At 36.9% G+C, this 13,956-nt stretch overlaps 2 protein-coding genes across 3 annotated transcripts; both read right to left on the reverse strand.

Moving 5' to 3' along the window:
* Positions 1 to 5,069: 5,069 nt before the first annotated feature.
* On the reverse strand, positions 5,070 to 6,649 carry LOC132176221 (rho GDP-dissociation inhibitor 1-like). Of its 2 annotated transcripts, none has more exons than XM_059588365.1 (5): positions 6,365 to 6,649; positions 6,172 to 6,238; positions 5,744 to 5,962; positions 5,512 to 5,636; positions 5,070 to 5,148 (listed from the first exon to the last, which is right to left on the reverse strand). In XM_059588365.1, exons 1-5 carry the CDS (start codon positions 6,635 to 6,637, stop codon positions 5,071 to 5,073), a joined length of 762 nt encoding a protein of 253 aa, XP_059444348.1. In that variant the 5' UTR covers positions 6,638 to 6,649; the 3' UTR covers position 5,070. The 2 variants fall into 2 exon arrangements, with proteins under 2 accessions (XP_059444348.1, XP_059444347.1); XM_059588364.1 differs by having other exon boundaries at positions 5,093 to 5,148; positions 5,517 to 5,636; positions 6,365 to 6,637.
* A 4,042-nt stretch (positions 6,650 to 10,691) lies between these two features.
* On the reverse strand, positions 10,692 to 11,444 carry LOC132174291 (uncharacterized). Its single transcript, XM_059585969.1, has one exon. It carries the CDS (start codon positions 11,442 to 11,444, stop codon positions 10,692 to 10,694), a length of 753 nt encoding a protein of 250 aa, XP_059441952.1.
* Between the last annotated feature and the right edge of the window lie 2,512 nt (positions 11,445 to 13,956).

The raw sequence follows: 13,956 nt of genomic DNA on the forward strand, positions 1-13,956 counted from the left end.
TATATTGGGACATTACACTTGGGCACCAATTAGGTCACCAACTAGGTCACACCAGTTGGGTTAGATCCATGTAGCTTTTGGAAGCATAATTTGCTTCATAGCAAAAGAACATGATAAGCTGCCAGTCACTTGCAATGGTGTAGAAACATTTTGAATGGGAAAGGCCATTGAGGAACATTTACATAACCCACATGATTAGTGAATTCTTTACCGTAAAAGCTCAAGCTCTTCTCATTTTGAAGCAATTATTTTTGCACTCAAAAAGTAAGTCCATTACATTAGTGCTCTTTTGTATCATAAAATCACTTCTTCTTCTTCTCTTTTTTTTTTTTTTTTTTTCCCCCATTACATTAGTGCCTATTTTGCCCTTTGTTATTGTCTTCTTCGAACTAAAAGTTTGGCCAGTTTAACAACTAAGATCCGCACAAGACTTAGAAACGATTAAGTTGCGCACAGCTTTTCTAAAATGAATGTTGAATGTGAGATACTGAAGAAGGAAAAAAGGAAGAAAAAAAGAGAGAGAAACACGCAAAGAACAAAACATAACATAGAACAAAGTAAAAGGTGAAGAAATTCGTGGGCCTAACTCATCTCATAAAACTAGTTCAATAAGAGAGGGTTGTCTATTCCTTATAAACATGCCCAAGATCTTGTCCACAAGCAATGTGAGATTATTCCTCAATACCCTCCCTCACGTGCAGGCCAATATTTTTCCTAGTCCTTGTCACGGGGTAAGTAGTGTGGGCCTCATTCGTCTTGTGGTAGGCTCTGATACCATGAAGAAATTTGTGCGCCTAACTCATCTCATAAAATCGGTTCTATAAGAGAGTGTTGCACATTTCTTATAAACATGCTCAAGATCTTGTTCACAGGCAATATGAGATTATTCCTTAACATCCTTCCTCACATGTAGGCCAGTATTTTTCCTAGTCCTCGTCACGGGATAAGTAATGTGGGCCCCATTCATCCGGTGGTAGTGTAGTGACCCAAATAATTAACTAAGCTTAGATAGCTTAGTTAGAAGGTTAAGTTGGGTTTTGGGTCACTAGGAACAACTGGAAGGGCACTTTGGGTATTTTGGACTTTCTGACCGGATGTACGCCCATCAGTACCGGACGTACACAAGGGGACCACCGTACGTACGCCTTCAAAAAGTAAAAGGATGTACGCCTGGGTACCACTCGGACATACGTTGCTTTTTGAAAAAACCTCTGGATAATACCTAGACGCACGTTACAGTCTTTGCACCACTGCGTAAATAGTACCGGATGTACACCCCAATAGTACCGGATGGACGTTTATAGCACCAACTACTCTTTCTCACCTATAAATACCCCTACACCCCCACCCTTTTCTTGTTCAAACTCACCCTTAGGCTCCCATAAACCCTTTGTGAGTGTGAATTTTGTGAATTTGTGAGTTTGGTGGAGAAGGAGGTTATCATTTCACTTCAAGGAGGTAATATCCCCAAGCCTAACTTGTTCCTTAGTTTTTATGATGTTTAAATGCTTTCATAGATAGCTTAGCTATAGTTTTGAGTATGTTGTTTCTCTTTAAGCCTTTACTTGAGTCGATTTATTATTTCGCCTTTGTCAACGGATTTTTGTGCATGGAGGTATCATTTTGTGATAGGAAGTCTGAGAAAGCCTTTGGTAGCCTTAGAAATTGATTTGGGAGAATAGGAGGACGTATGGACAAAATGAGGATCCACCTTAAACCTTCTGGGCGAACGTACGGCTTCGAGACCAAACATACGGTCAGAAGCGTTACAGGGAACGCTATTTTGGCCAACCATCTGATAGCTCCTATTTTTATGCTCTAGGGTTGTTTTAGTAAGACCTACGACTAATAGAAGGTTTTCAATAGATTTGCAGGACTCGAACTTGTTGAAGGAGTACTCGGAGGATTTAATTGACCCAGGTTAGTTTTAACTCACATAATGCTCACAATTTATTTTCCCACATTGCACGTCTATTTTGTGTACCAAGACATGCATATTTGCAACTCTCACAATATACACTTTATAGCACATGAACTCTAGCTTTTTGCGGAAAAAACGTTGTACTGAACATGTTAATGAAAGTGAGACTTACAAAAAGAGCATGTATGTAAAATACGGACAAGATTAATTGCATCGTATGACATGGTACACCGATATGTGCGAGATAACGACCATGGGCTTACTATACATGTTAACTTTATGGTCAAATGTATGTGTGTTATATGGGCCTTGAATTCAATGGTTGTTTCGTGACCGGCGCAGCCTTAACGGGCGGTCACTACAGGATAGACATCATTAATGGTGTGGGCCACCCGAGGTTGAACTCAGTCGTGCCGCTAATGGGATGTACGGTAGCGTACAATATATGGGGCACTGATGTTGTATTACAAGTCCGTCGGGACAGCGTCAACCCTGCTGAGAAGGAATAATATCTCAGGTAAATCATACTATTGAACTATCATTGTTACTCTATATCATATGCATATATCATATATCTATATCACATTTATGGAAAACTGTCATGATGGAACTGTTGCATACTTTATAAAATAGAGTTCATCACTAAATTGGCATGGGTATTATCTGCATTAACATTCACTAAGAGCATTCCTAGCAGCTTCCCTGTCATTTTCCCTAAACTTAAGGATTCAAACTACTTTATGCTTCCCTATGTCAATATGCACCCCAATAGCTTCCCTTATCATTCCTTATATCATTAAAATATTATTTTTTTTTTATTTTACTCTTTTAATTTATTAAACAAACTTTCTCTCTCTCCCTCATATTTTCTTCTTCTTTCTTCCCGTAGCTATCTTCTTCTTCCCTCTACTTTGGGTTTTTTGCCCTTGCTGGAAGGGAAAATTTTTCTGCGAGTCCTCTTTCTGCCGGCAGAAAACCAGTCCTTGCTGCAAAATTTTTCCATCTTCTTCTTCCTGCCGGTCCTCTACCCTTGCTGCAAAATCGAAGGACCCATCTCAACCTGGTAAATCAAAGGACCCATCTCAACATTTCAGAACACCCTAAGCAAAGCAAATCACCATGATAACCAAAATTTCCCTTCAAAAATCAAAGAAACCCATATTATGATTCTAATCGAAAGCCATCCCAAGCAGATCAACCTTCAATCCAAAGCAAGCACTCCACGACTAGAGATCCTCCAGTTGGCAACTAAACTCGACACGAACGAGCATGAATTTGTGGCCGCCGCTTGAGTACTCTTCGGCGACTTCTGATGCTCATCCATGAACTTCTAGCTCATGGAATAGTAGTGCTAAAGCGTGCTTCACAAAGAAGAGGAAGCAAGACGTCGAAGACGAAGAAGAAGGTTTGCGTGCATAGATAGCCGTGATAGGAGAGAGAGTGTTTTTAGGATTAAATAATTCATTAGGATCGATACAGTAGAACCCAATGTATTGGGTTTTACTGTAGCATCTGATGGTTTAGGGAACCATATAGGGAGTCTGCTGGGGAACATTTTTTGCGATTTTTTAGACATATTCCCTATACATAAGGAACAGACTCCCTATAAGGGAGTCTGCTGGGAATGCTCTAAGTCTTTAAACTTACCTCCTTTATTTTATGTTTTTCCCCATTCATTACAAATAATTGTGCGATTTAGCTAGCATAGACGAGGATGCCTATGGACTGGACATGGGTGATTGCGTAGGACCTAATCTGAGTCATTTTTGAGGATATGGACTCAGTTTGATTGAAGTCCATGTGGGATGACGGAGGAACTACTCGGGTAAACATGATCGAGATTATCATCTCTTTAACTTTGCTTAAACTTAGGATTTGAATTGTTGATCTTTTGTAAGACAATTATACTAATGGATGTAACCTTTTATTTTGATGATAGTCTGATGACCGGTACATTTGGTGACTTCTTTTATATTATGAGGAATTATGTTTACTTTGGTGTATGAATGTGTGATTGTTTCATTATTATTCTCTATTCCTATAATTTAGAAAGTCTTCCGCTGAGATCTTTTGCTTATAAGAGGTTGTGATCCCTGAGTTTTATCCCGTGAGGGATAGGGCTGGGAGACGAGCCATAGGGTCAATTACCAGTTAATTGATTTGTCCATCGGAGTCGTTGCAGATAGGCTCTAATATCATAAAGAAATTCGTGGGCCTAACTCATCTTATAAAACCGGTTCAATAAGAGAGGGTTGCTTATTCCTTATAAACATGTCTAAGATCTTGTACACAGGCAATGTGAGATTTTTCCTCAATACACTCTCTCACGTGTAAGTCAGTAACTCTCTTACATGTAAGTCAGTATTTTTCCTGGTTCTTGTCAAGGGGTAAGTAGCGAAGGGGTAAGTAGTGTGGGCATCATTCGTCCTGTGGTAGGCTCTGATACTATGAAAGAAAGCAAAGAAACTTGCTTTTGGCAGAATGAAGTATCAGCTTCGTTCTTATTATATATATAGACAAAGAGTTACAATAGAAATCAACTAGATAAGAAATAATACAACTAGAGAGCTTAAAAGACAAGATATAATACAACTATAAAGCTAAAAGAAAAGGAGATCTATTTGGATTCAAACACTGAATCCAAAACAGAGTAGGAGAAGAAGACAGCTACGGATGAAACAGTGCGCTATTCTTCAAATGAATGCTTTTCCTTAACAAAAGGAACATGCTTTGGCGAGCTTGAGCAGTTGGAAGTCATAGAGAATAAAGAACAAAAGACAACTATGAAACGTGCCATTTTCTACATGAAAGGTTAGCAAGCTCAAAGTACAGAAATAAAGTTTAAATATAACAGAAATTAACAAGTCCCCTGTTACATGGATATGCTGACATTCACAACAATTAGAGAGAGAAAGAGAGGGAGAGAGAGAGAGAATGCCCTTAAAAGCTCAACTTTATTAACAAGTACCTACTAAATGAATATAATTTTCTTTTTCAATTTTTTTTCCCCACAAAAATCCCCTCTTCATTGTTTAGGTGCTGATCTCGGACAGGATTGAAAATAGATAGGATACTGGTAATGAGACATGTCAACACTGAACGAGATTTCTGCTTAGAAAACAATTAACACTGAAAGGAGACTTCCCAGTCTAAACCAACTGCCAATCCTTACGGATATCAAATGTGTAATTGATCTCCAAGTAGCACTTGTTGTCGTCATCAACAAACTGAAAACAGAGAAAAAGAAAAAGAAAAGAATGCGAAGGAGATCAATGAGACAAATCCAAACTGATAGTCTTTATCATCCATAAATGCATATTAATTGCTATTTAAAGTGTTTTGAAGAGTGATTATTATTATTATTATTATTTTTATTTGCGTTTGAACTAGTGTGCGTGATATAAATGTGAAAATTATTTTTATATATTGAGAAGTATTTTGTTGTCTCGAGAACATAAAACAATGCAAACAAACAAACATGGCCTAAAGTTTTATGTCCTTGTCTCATGATACAGAATTTCTGTCAAATTATTTAGAATAATTAAGGCAAACCAAAGGCTAAGGCAACATAGAACATTGGCTGAACCAACCTTACTTCTAGCTGAGTAGGATCCCCTGGCAAATATGCCAGACGGTGTAGTCTCTTCAAGCATCTCATGTGTGTAAGGCTCTGCCTGAGGACTGAAGGTTCCAAGCATCTCTTTTGAGCTGTCCACTGGTGCAAGGATTCACAAGACAGACAAATATCTCCTGATTCTTTAGCATAAAGTCCATGTGTTTGTGTGCATGAGAGAGAGAGAGAGAGAGAGAGAGAGAGCTTACCCTTCATACCAGTTTTCCACACAGTGTTGGTATATTTGAGACCTGAAACAATGTTATTGTTGACCTGAAAAGTGAAATTCAAGCTGTAACGGCTTCCTTCTTTCAGAGTAAACCACAAGCCCTTGGGGTTTCCATTGTCGGGAATAGGAAGAAAGATATCAGCTCTTCCAGGGGACTTGATTGCGAGGCTCAGGATCTTAACGTCTGGCTCTAGAGTTTCTACATTAGACACACAAAAGGAATAGAAAAACAAAATCAGAAACAATAGGATGTTAACGTCTGTTTTTTTTGTTAATTCTATGTGCATCCAATTACTTTTGGAAAAATAGAACCTTCCAAATTTGAATCCCCAGCCCGCCCCCCCATTTTCTCAGCAATCAAACGAAGTTTAAAGATAAACAATTAGGAAAAAACCATAAAATGGTTACCACCAACAGAATTGAAGTCTACACTCCCAAGAAGCTGTTCCTTCCATCTCCTCAAGCTCTCATCATCCTACATTTTCATATATAATCATGAAACGAGAAAGATTACAGAAACAATTGTCATAATCGAAAGGCCCAAAAACAGAGTATTTGATTATTTAATTAATGATAAAAACAAACACATGCAGAAGCAAACCTTATCCTTCTCGAATTGTTCCTTCAGCGTGTATTGAGGACCCAACTCTATCTTCCTTCCTGCGTCATCTTCATCCTCCTGATCAGTTGCGTACATAGAACTCTCACTCATTCGTCGTACCAGCCCTCCTGGGGCACCGACATTTTCTTCATCTGTAGCTGTTTTTGCTATTGTCTGTGTTTTAGAAGCTTCACTGTGTTCCTCGCCCTCGTTGGTTTTTTCATCGTAACCCATGCTTCTGGAACTTGAAACCACTCCAACGGCCAAAGACATCAACAGCCCATTAACAGAGACGAAATGAACCAAATGACACAGAGAATAGACTCACCAAATATAAAATGCAACGTAAGAAAACAAAACAAAAATGCTTACAAAGCTACAGAACACAAAGAGAAGCCAAAATCCCAGTGGGAAGAATCTCTTGGACGAAAACAACAAAAAGTGAGGGAACCCCAATAGAAAAATGGATAAAAATAATAGGAATAATAACAACAACAATGAGAATAACGCTTGGAAAGGGTGGGTTGGGTTAAAGAATCCCAGAAAGGTAGATAGAAAATTAACAAAATCAAGAAAACCCACAAAGGATAACCCTTGTAGCAAGAAAAGACGCCAAGAAAAAGAAGGGAAAGGGAGAGAAGATGGATTGTTTAGGAAAGTTCAAACAGAGAAGGAAATGGTCATGTGGTGATCCGAAATTATGAACATTCCAGTGAAAAAAAAATATGAGAGAGAGGTGGCCAGGTCTTGAGGGTCACTTCTACGGACTAGATTTCCTAAAATTTTCTCAAATTTATAAATTTCAATCCTTCATCTCATTTATATATTTAAAATAAATTATATTTTAGCATTTAATAAAAAAAATTTAATGAAAAAATTACCTTGAACCACTAAGATATTTGAGAATTTTAAAGTTTTAAATTTTTTTTAAAGAATCTCAATTCAGCACACAATCCCTCTGCACAAGCTTTCACGAAGACCGCACAAGCTTCCACGAAGACCAAGATTCGAGGAGAGCTTTTCAATTAGTTAAGCTCAACTTACGAAGACATACGTAAGATGAGACAACCTAGCCTAGCCTAGGATTGCGGATTGGGTGGATTAAAAGATGCCCTTTGACCCCTTCTTTTGCCTTCATTGGGAATGCCTATACATGGACCAAGGTCCTGCAATACCTTACATTCTAAACCCTTCATTTGTAACCAAACCAACGGTTACGATAATGCCGTGTCATTCAAACGTTTTTTTTTTTAAAAAAAAAAAAAAAATGAGTGTATGAGCCACCTCATACGGTCACCTCTTAATTGTTTGAGGGTAGCCAAATCATTGTAAAGTAACCAAATGAGGCGGCAGTTTACTCAGAAAAAAGTAAATGCAGTGGTCTGTCACTCCAAATACGTTTGAGCTGGCCGGATTTGAGGTGTTCTGATCACCTTTTTTAACTATTGTAAGAGCAATAGAATATCTCATTAACTATTTTGAGAGTGTCTTATACTTATTGCATTCAATGAAAGTAGTTGACATGCCTATTGCAGCCAATTAGAGAGATCGACCACACCCATATGTCGTTTTCGAGGTAACCAACTACTTTAACAATTGTTTTAGAGGTAGTCGAATGCTCCCGTCAACTGTTTTGGAGAGTTAAAAAAGAAGAAGTTATTTTAAGTTTGAAATCCTCTAATGAGTTTAAATATAATATAAAATAATTATGAAAACTGAAAAAAAAAAAAAAAAAAAATCATTATATCAAATTTCAGACTTTTCGAGTTTCTTAAAAATAAAATAAAAAATCATTTAAGGGTATTTGGTCTTTGCACAATAGGAAATTTGTTAGGCTGAAATTTAATTTTATTGTCAATTGCAACCTTGCGAGTATAATTGACAATATATGGAACAAAATTTATATAATAAATGGAATGACAATTTAAAGAAGTATGATTACAAGCATAGGTTAGACGAACAAGAATCATTTCAATATCAAGTGAAATGAAGATGAGTAATTTCATAATTAAAATTAAATTTAACAAATCTAATAATGCATATGTTATCATATAATGAATATATAATCACGTTATTTTAAAATTTTAAATGATGTATTCCGATGTATAATATTAAATGCAACAACCTAAAATCTCATAAGGAGAAAGTACTTCACATGAATTAGACAATTTCCTCAACAGAATGATTAAGTTTGGTACAGACTAATTTCCCCCAACACAATGTGTTCATGAACTAATAATGTCTGCCAGAACTCATAATTGCATTTGTATATCTATAAAATATTTCATCAGCATCGTGCTACATTTTCTTCAATTTCCTTTGGTAGGGAAGCCCGGGATGATTCTAGAGTTTACTAATTGTTACATCAATCAATCATTATAATTTATAGGAGAAAATCCACATAACTCCCTCAAATTATCGCCTAATTAACAATATCTTATCAAACTTTCAATTGTGACAATGTCTCCCCTAAATTACCAAAATATTGTTAATATCCCTCCAATGACAAAACTACCCTTAATAAAATAAAAACTAAAAAAAAAAAGAACTAAAAAAACTTATAAAAAAACCTAAAACTAAAAACTAAAATAAAATAAAATCCAAGGGGAGGCTAAATTTAAAATTAGAAAAAATCCGTTTTATAAAAAAATAAAATTAAAAATTTTTTATTTTATTTTTTATAAAAATGGAAATTTTTTTTTTTAAATAAAGATTTTCGTTTAAAAAAATAAAATTTTTCGTTTTTTTTTTCTAAAAAAAAAAAAGAAATCGTTCTTTTCTAAATTAAAATTTTTATTTAAAAAAAATTAAAAATTATTATTATTATTATTATTATTATTGTAATTTATAGGGGTATTTTTGTCTTATTAAGAAATATATAGGAATATTTTTATCTTTCTTGCAAGTCTTAGGGAGGACTTTGATGAGATATTATCGCAATTGAAAGTTTAAGGTGCACATTTTTTTAAATTTTTTTTTTTTTTTTTTTTATGAATAAGCATTTCATTAAAGCTCAAAACCAAAACACCAAGAAAACACCAAATACAAGCCTAGACAGCAGGCTCAAGACAGCCTCATAGAGGCCTAACCATCTTGACTAAACCAGAACAAACTGTAGAACAACAAACCTGCAAAAAAACCCAACAGAAACACAAAACCAGTAGAACAACCAGAGACAACCCTCATAGAAAGCAACTCAAACAACATACAACATAGCAACACAAACCTGCATAAACAACTTAGAACAACAATTCTGCAGGCAAATTACACAAACCCACTAAAACAAGATTCTCCCTAGTCTTAGGAAAATTACCCTTCCCAGCTATTCTAACCCTCACTTCCCAAATAACTTTTTTCAAGATTTGCTCTTCAGTGTTAGGCTGGCCAGAGTTTTTAATCTCATTCCTTGTGCGCCAAAGATTGTAAATAACAGAGCTCAACTCCAGGTGGCAAAGGATACTTTTGAGAGTTTTATTTCCCTAGTTTTTGATTCCTAGCTGCATAACCTCATCCCAAATAATAGGAGGTTTGTCCGCACTGGATTGAAACATTAAGAACTTCCAAATTCGATGACTAAAACTGCATTCAAAAAATAAATGCTTTCTAGTTTCAATTTGATTATGGCAGAAAAAGCACTTGACATCCCCTTTATATCCCCATTTAAGCAAATGATCCCCTGTAGAGAGTCTATTCTGCATAACAAGCCATAAAATGAAAGCTTGTTTATGAATAGCTAGAGGGAACCATACTAGTTTCCACCAAGCAATCTCCACCTTCTTCTCTCTAAAAATCTGCCAAGTTTCTTAACTAACATAGCATCCTTTCTTAGAAGCAATCCATATAGGCTTGTCATGAAGGCCTATACTAACTTTAGGAAGCCTAGATTGAATTTCAACTAAGGCTTCAGATTTGGCTGGTCTCCAAAACCAGTCCCCATTAAGAATCACAGAGGAAAGTTTAGCCTCCACACTGCTGCTATGAGCATCATAAATCACCCTCTGACCAAAGGTCTCCAAAAGAATACCAGAAGGGTGCCATGAATACAGCCACATATGGATAGTCTCCCCATTGCCAACCTCAAACTTTAAAACCTCTTAGCAATATCCCTCAACTTTAAGATCTTTCTCTAGCTCCATGAACATGTTTGGGGGATGCCAACACTCCAAAAACTCTTCATTTTCAGCATGTTTTCCTTCACCTAGGCATCCAAATAGAACCAGACCTAGCAAAGAGACTCCAAGTATGCCTAAGCATAGAAGTTTGGTTCCGAACTTCCAAACTTTTCAACCCTAAGCCCTCCTTCCTTCTTGGGAAAACACACATCCTTCTAGGAAACTTTTGCCTTAGTAGTCCCTTCAGCTTTCCCATTCCAAATGAATCTATTGAATTTAAGTTCAATAGCCTTGATGACTGCCTTAGGGAGAATAAAAATTCCAATCCAGTACACTTGCAAACTGTACAAAACAGATGACAGAAGTTGGAGCCTACCTGCATAGGAAAGTTTCCTAGAAAGCCAAGAATCAATGCACCCTGTAATTCTATCTAACAAAGCTCTACAGTCTGCTGCAGACAGCCTAGTGGAAATGAGAGGAACTCCCAGATACCTAACTGGAAGATGCCCTTCATTCATCTTCAACTCACCCAGCAATAAGGTCTTCACCCTATCCGAGAGCCCAGAGCAAAAAACAGAACTCTTAGCAGCATTAGCTTTCAAACCAGAAAGTTCTTCAAACTCAAACAAAGCAGCTTTAATGATGTTAGTGGGCCTCAAACTAGCTGCAGAAAAAATGAGGAGATTATCTGCAAAGCACAAGTGAGTAAGCTTTAACTTCAAACATTTGGGATGAAACTTAAAACCTGAACCAGCCTTTGTATGATCAGCCATAATCCTAGCAAACACCTCCATAGCTAGCACAAAGAGATAAGGAGATAGGGAATCCCCCTGTCTCAGCCCCTTCTTTCCTTCAAAATAACCAACCAGAGTTCCATTCAGACAAATAGAAAATCTAGGGGAAGTAATACACTCTTTAATCCATCTTAAGAACTTCTCAGGGAAACCATAACAATGAAGGCTATACATCATGAACTCTCAATTGATAGAATCATAGGCCTTCATAAGGTCAATCTTCAATGTACACCTAGGATCTCCTTTATCCTTGTGATAATCTCTAACAATTTCCTAAGCCAACAAAATATTTTCAAAGATACATCTTGAGGGAATAAAATCTTACTGATTTAAGTTAACCAAATCACTCAAAAAAGGAAGCATCCTATTAGAGAGTATTTCAATTATACACTTATAAATCACATTGCAGCAAGCAATAGGTCTAAAATCCCCCATAGCAGAAGGATTCACCTTCTTAGGAACCGAAGTAAGGATGGTAGCATTTCCTTCTTTAAGCAGTTGTCCATAAGCAAAAAAAAACCTTTTATAGCAGCCACCACCCCTTTCTCCAACTACAGGCCAAGAATCCTTAAAGAACTCTGCTGAATATCCATCAGGACCAGGAGCTTTATTTGTTGGCATATGAAACAAAGTATCCCTTATCTCCTCACAAGTAACCTCCATTTCCAACATAGCAACCTTATTAGGAGGAATAGCAGTAGGAATAAGAGCCCTAATCCTATCAGCTTTCTCTTTAGTAAACTATAACTGGTTTGTCCCTAACAACTTTTTATAAAACTTCAAAGCCACCTGTTTGATCTGTTCAACATCCTCTACTCGAACTCCATTCTCATCCCATAGATGAGTGATAGTATTCTTTGCATTCTGCACCCAAAGAGAATGATGAAAGAAACTGGCGTTTTGATCACCCAGCTACAACCATTGGTTCCTAGATTTTTGTTTCAAGAAAGCTTCCTCAGCCTTAGTGATAGACACATAAGCATGAAGACACTCCTCCTTAATCAAGCAGTCAGCCCTACCAGAAGAGGCAATAACATCCTTTTGAGCTAAATCAAGATTCTCTCTAGCCTCCATAACTCTCTTATGCAAATTCCCAAAACAAGACAGATTCTGCCTTTTTAAAACAGTTTTCATATATTTAAGCTTTGCATACAAGTGGTACATAGGATCCCCATCCACCTAGATATCCCATCCCTCCTTAACCCAACTCAGAAAGTCCTTGTGCTCTAGCCAGTAATTGAAAAACTTAAAAGGCTTAGGAGCAACACTCTGCATCCTTCCTATTGAAATAACAGCAAGAGAGTGATCAAAAATGCCATCTGGAATGAATTCCACAATAGTCTAACCAAAGTAACTCATCCAAAATTCATTAGCCAAGACTCTATCCAGCTTCCTAGCCACAAATCGAGGCTCCTAACTCTTATTAGTCCAAGTGTAAAAGCGGCTACTGAAATTGAGATCCATAACCTCCAAATCATTCAAACACTTCCCAAATTCAACTTCATATGAATTCAACTTTTCAGACCCCCACTTCTTTGCTAAAGACTTAACAACATTAAAATCTTCACAAATCATTCAAGGATTGCTAGCTACTCTAACCTTCATAGAAGCTAGATTGTTCCACAGCAACTTCCTATCCACTCATTTGTTATCCCCATAAACAAAATAATGATACTAGCAAAGATTATTCTTGAGGGAATTAATGACACAATTCATGCTCTGAGCACTCTTATCATGCAAAGTCACAGTAAAATCTGTCTTCTTCCGACAAATCCAAATCCTCCCCAAAATATGTTGATCATAGTTATACTCATAACCCCAATTAGGAACAATGCAGGACCTAATTTTATCAGCCTTATGCAACTTAACCCTAGTTTCAATAAGGCATATTAATCCAATCTTATGAATCTTAATCATACTCCTCACCTCTTGTTGTTTAGAGGGATGATTCAAATCCCTCACATTCCAAATCAGGAAATTCATGTAGTAGGAGAGAAACCTCTCATGAAGACCCCCTCCTCTTCCCCCATTTTTCCTTTCCCTTTAGCTAACAAAAGATGAGCACTCTCTTCATTCAAAGCATCCTCAATTACTTTCTGGAGAGAATTAGAAATAGATCCTGAACCTCTGACCTCCCCTGATTCAAAATTACCATTAGCTCTAGCCAACAAGTGAAAAGAATTGGTCCAATGCCTCTGACTATCACGAACAGATGGTTTAGAAATATGAATTCTTCTATTACTTTTGACTTCATTCCACTAATCTTTAGCTACAACACCAGGAGTCACAATCTTAACCTCATCAACCTTTTTAGCCATAGAACCATTATGTTTATACAATTCCTGCTGAACAGGCTCAGACCTCCTAGGAACCTAAACCTGCTTCTCAATTTTATTTCAAGCATAGGTTAAATGACCAAAGGACTTACACTTCTTACACTTAACAGAAAGCCAAGGATATTCAATACCTACTACAACCCTCCTCCCATCAGTACCCTCAACTTCAATCTCCTTAGGAAACTCAAAATCAACATTCACCTCAACCAACACCCTAGCAAAGCCAATACAAAGTTGTTCTTCAGTAACAAAATCAGTACAAAGGGGCTTTCCAACACCACTAGGCACATAACTCAAACAAGTAGAGTTCTAAAATTCAATTGGAAGATTATGTAGCTTGACCCAAACAG

This window comes from Corylus avellana, chromosome ca3, assembly GCF_901000735.1.
Source record: "Corylus avellana chromosome ca3, CavTom2PMs-1.0".
Taxonomy (NCBI): Eukaryota; Viridiplantae; Streptophyta; class Magnoliopsida; order Fagales; family Betulaceae; genus Corylus; species Corylus avellana.